This window comes from Vairimorpha ceranae (genome assembly GCF_000988165.1).
Source record: "Vairimorpha ceranae strain PA08 1199 chromosome Unknown NODE_208, whole genome shotgun sequence".
Lineage (NCBI taxonomy): Eukaryota > Fungi > Microsporidia > Nosematidae > Vairimorpha > Vairimorpha ceranae.
In genome coordinates this window covers 1-4,087 of record NW_020169503.1, presented here as the reverse complement: position 1 = coordinate 4,087, position 4,087 = coordinate 1, and the positions used below count along the sequence as shown (strand labels likewise).

General features: G+C 31.3%; 1 protein-coding gene across 1 annotated transcript; it reads right to left on the bottom strand.

Moving 5' to 3' along the window:
* On the bottom strand, positions 1 to 181 carry AAJ76_2080003907 (hypothetical protein; the record flags this gene model as incomplete). The annotated part of the gene is made up of 1 exon (XM_024474553.1): positions 1 to 181. A coding segment is annotated over one exon (181 nt), but the record flags the coding sequence as incomplete, so codon positions are not given.
* Between the last annotated feature and the right edge of the window lie 3,906 nt (positions 182 to 4,087).

Here is a 4,087-nt window from a genome sequence, read left to right as displayed (position 1 = left end):
GAGCTCTTTTTCTTCCTTTTTTGCTAGTAATTTTATTTACATTCTTTAAAGTCAGGTAATTTCTAATTGCGGTCCTGCTTCTGTCCAATATAGCACTTATTTGCTTAATATTTTTTCCTATTTGAAAATAAGCATCAATCTGTCCTTTTTCATACTCAACTATTAATTTTCCTTTGCTCATTAGGGGATAAATAATTTTTTTTAAAAAAACATCAAAACCATCATGTCCCTGAGAAAAGTTAAAGAAATTTAAATTCACTTTTCTTAATCAAAAAACAATAAATAACAGATATCATTATTTTAAGCATGTGTTTGTATTTCAAAATTTGAGTTTAGTTTAATGAGACGTCCCGTTTAATTGTAAGACTAATTGTTTTTTATAAGCGTTTTGCAGCAGCTTAGATTAGAAAAATAAAATCATGCAGTAGTTTATTGTAACAAAATAAAACGAATGTTGTATTTACAATTCTATAAAACGTGTTTTTGGAGGTGTGTCTTAAGATTTTGACGCGCCTCTTAAGATAAAAAAAATCCAAAAACCAGATTAGACATATATAAAATAAGATTTAATAAAAAGTATTTTTAAAATTATTTTAATTACAATGTTTAAACACGAATAAGATTTTAGAATTGTATCTTGCTTAATTTTGCAGGAAAATTTTTTTTTTAGGTGTCTTAAGATTTTGACACGCACTGTATAATACATTTACTTAAAAAAATTAAACCAATGGGAGGAGATAATTTCAAAAATTGGATTAAATGAACAAAAATTGGCAAAAAAAACACAATAGAAGGCACATTATTGCGGGATTTGGGATCATAAAATAATTGAATGATCTCCAGAAAGAAAAATGGTTATAATAAGAGTAGAACAAAGAAATGCGGAACTCCAATACCATAAATTCTTTCGATTGTACATATTAATCGCGTTGTTTATACTGATTGCTGGCGCGGACATTTAAATATTGGTAGCTATTTTACAAGTTATCGCGTTGTCAATCATTTCATTCGTTGTATTTTCGGGATCCAAACATCTGTGTTCATACCAATACCATCGAAGGAAATTAAATATCTGTTAAGGCATTAATCCCATTAAGAGTAAGAACGCGTTATTTGTGTGATTTATATTTATTTGGGCATATGTGTCCGAGAAACAAAACAGGAAGTATTACTTAAAAATTACTAAACATTTCTTTTTAATTATTAGTGTTGTTTTTACAAAAAAGTTTTTACTAACATTAATTTTTCGAGTTTTCTATCAATTTCTTTTTATTTTTCAAAAACGGGGGCTAAATTTTTTTAAAAAACCCATATCTACTTTCTGTACCATGGATAGCACTTCAGCTTAAAATTACTTAAAGAATATGGTTGTAATACCACGGTTCCATATAATATTTACAATATTATCGTATTTTTCACAACCCGCGATATATCTCCTAGTTTTACAATAACATTCAAAAAAACTTTTTTTAATGTTATTCGTTCCATACTTGTGTAGAAGTCTCAATCTCCCATCCGCTATATTTGAGCAGCCTCCGCCAAAGTTTCTTTCATTAAATTCTGTTCTTTTTATTTTATCTTTTGTCATAGGAGGCTATAAAAGCATTCTTTTTGCTATCTAACGGTAGACATCATAATCGTTATTTAAAGCATTTAAAAAGCTTTTAAACTATTGTTTGTCGAAGATATATTAAATTAAAGGATTTTAACTGGTAACAGTGGTCAAACTGGTAATAAGAATACATAAAAACCATTACGTGGTTCAATTTCTGGGGTGGGCGCCAAACGAAATTAAATTTGGAGATACAGGCAGCTCAATTGTGCATCATCATCCTCTCTTCGGGACAAGTGGGGAGGATGAAAGTGCAATTGGGCTGCACTTTTTTAAAAAAACAATTTAATGGACCTAAGAACAATTTTGACTAAATTATCGGATTTGTTTGGATTTGAGTAATTGAAGAAAGGCGCTTTGATTAGAGACAGAAGTTCAAATCACATTTAATGTCGTGCCCTTCATTCATACCCAACATATTAAAAGAACTGTTTTTAAAAAGCGATTTATTATTGCTTGTAGGCGTCCTATTTATAATTGTGATTTCTATTTAGATGCCCCTTGTTAATTTTATAAATCCTATAAAAAACTATTTATATTTTTGTATTTTGGAATTAACCAATAACTTTATTATAACATTAAACAAAACTTCTTACTTTTTATTGTACTTTTTACTATTTATAAAATCATCTGGGTGATAAATGTGCCACATAGATGAATATAAGACTTTAGCTTTTATTTTTTGACAAAACATTGGATCTATTTGATTATTTATCCAGACCGGACAAATAACCGACCAGTATACTTTAAATTTTTTTTAACCCCCAAAAATGAGAGATCAAAGAACAAATTCTGAATGCTTAATACAAATTAGATATATGTCCGCCGAAGAAGTGATATATGTTTTAAGATAAAGAGTTTGCTTGTTGCGGGTTTTGAATGTAGTTTTTACGGTGTTAATATGGCAGAAAGAAGAAAAAACAAACCCGTGGATAAACTTTGTTGGGCTTGTAACAATTTTAACTGTAGTTATGATCAGTCTTATATGAGCATACGAACTAGTTTGTTTTTGAAGGTTTTCGGATTTCTTTGACCGAAATTTTTACAGTAGTTATTCTGTGGTTGATAGGGAGAAAATTTTAAGATATAATGTCAGATTATGGTGCGAGAGAGACACGCCAACAAAAATGTCTAATAAATAAAGATACACTTAAAAAGCTTTTATGATTATGGCCATGTAAAGCTGAGTGGTTCCGGTATAATATGTTCGACAGATGAAAGCCAGTTTGTCCACAAAGTTAAACAGAATCGGCGAGAAGCACCTTCTGAAGATATTTAGGTGTTTGAAATCTTGGATACACCCATATCACCGGCAAGATGTTGCGTAGAAATCGTTCCAAATCGGAGCGCAAACATCTTGGTTCTAAATATGGGGCGAACGTGTGGGGTAGGAGCAATAATTCTCTCGGATATGGGGCAGGATATATAAACATTGAAAGACACCTTGGCCTTAGACATTAAGTAGTTAATCATAAATTATATTTTTTTAGATTCTATTACTCAAAACAATACCCAAAACATCGATTCTTCTAGATAAATTATCTTTTACACCTTTTTGTGTGTTTATATATTCCAGGAAAATAATCGACCGGATCAAATTCATTTAAGATAAAATTCTGCGCGGTTTATGCAAAAAAAACATGTTTATTGAATGTATTTAAAAGCATTGTTGCATTTGAAAAAACTTTTTATATAGATAGCATTGTTGGTGCAGTTGGTTATATCTCGTCCTGATACCAGAGGGGTATGGGTTCAAATCCATAAATGCGGATCGCTAAGCAATAACCCCCGCTTTAACTCAACAATTGTCACAAAATGTTTGTCAATAAGATCGTATCGTAAGCTTTTCTGTAGGCATTGACTAAAGGTATTGTAAATATGCTAAAAGGATGTAGAAGAGGTATAACCTCTTCGGGTCGGTAAGACAATTGTTGTAGCTGTGGAAGTGTTTTTACAGGTCGCATTCGGAGACCTTTAGTAAGAAATTTACATCTAAAGACGGCCGGCTCGCCTGGGAAGGACGTAGCAAGCCAATAAAGATCATGCATTTCGCGTGGGGTGGCGAGAGTCCATCCCGGCCATTAAAACCGATACATAGCGACCACAAGATTCAATGAAACCCCTGCCTTGTAACATACTACTAGTTGTCAGCTCTCTGTAAATTTTTTACGGGGATTAATACATCTTCTTACTAAGTAAGGTTCTTGGAGCATGCTGGCGCTGATAATGAATGTGCTATGTTAAGATTAAGAAAAGGGGGGGGGAGTTTTCTAAGAGAAGGAGATTAAGTATTAATAAAAAATAAAACAAAAAAGTACAGGTTAGCTGAGTAAGGATTTAAGAAATCAATAACTGTGGTGTAAAAATTAATCTGAAAAGCTTGTGTGTGTGCTTATATAAATCTGATGAACTGAAGTTTCTCCAATAAGAATCAATCAATAAACAAATAAATTATTATTATTTTTAATAAATTTG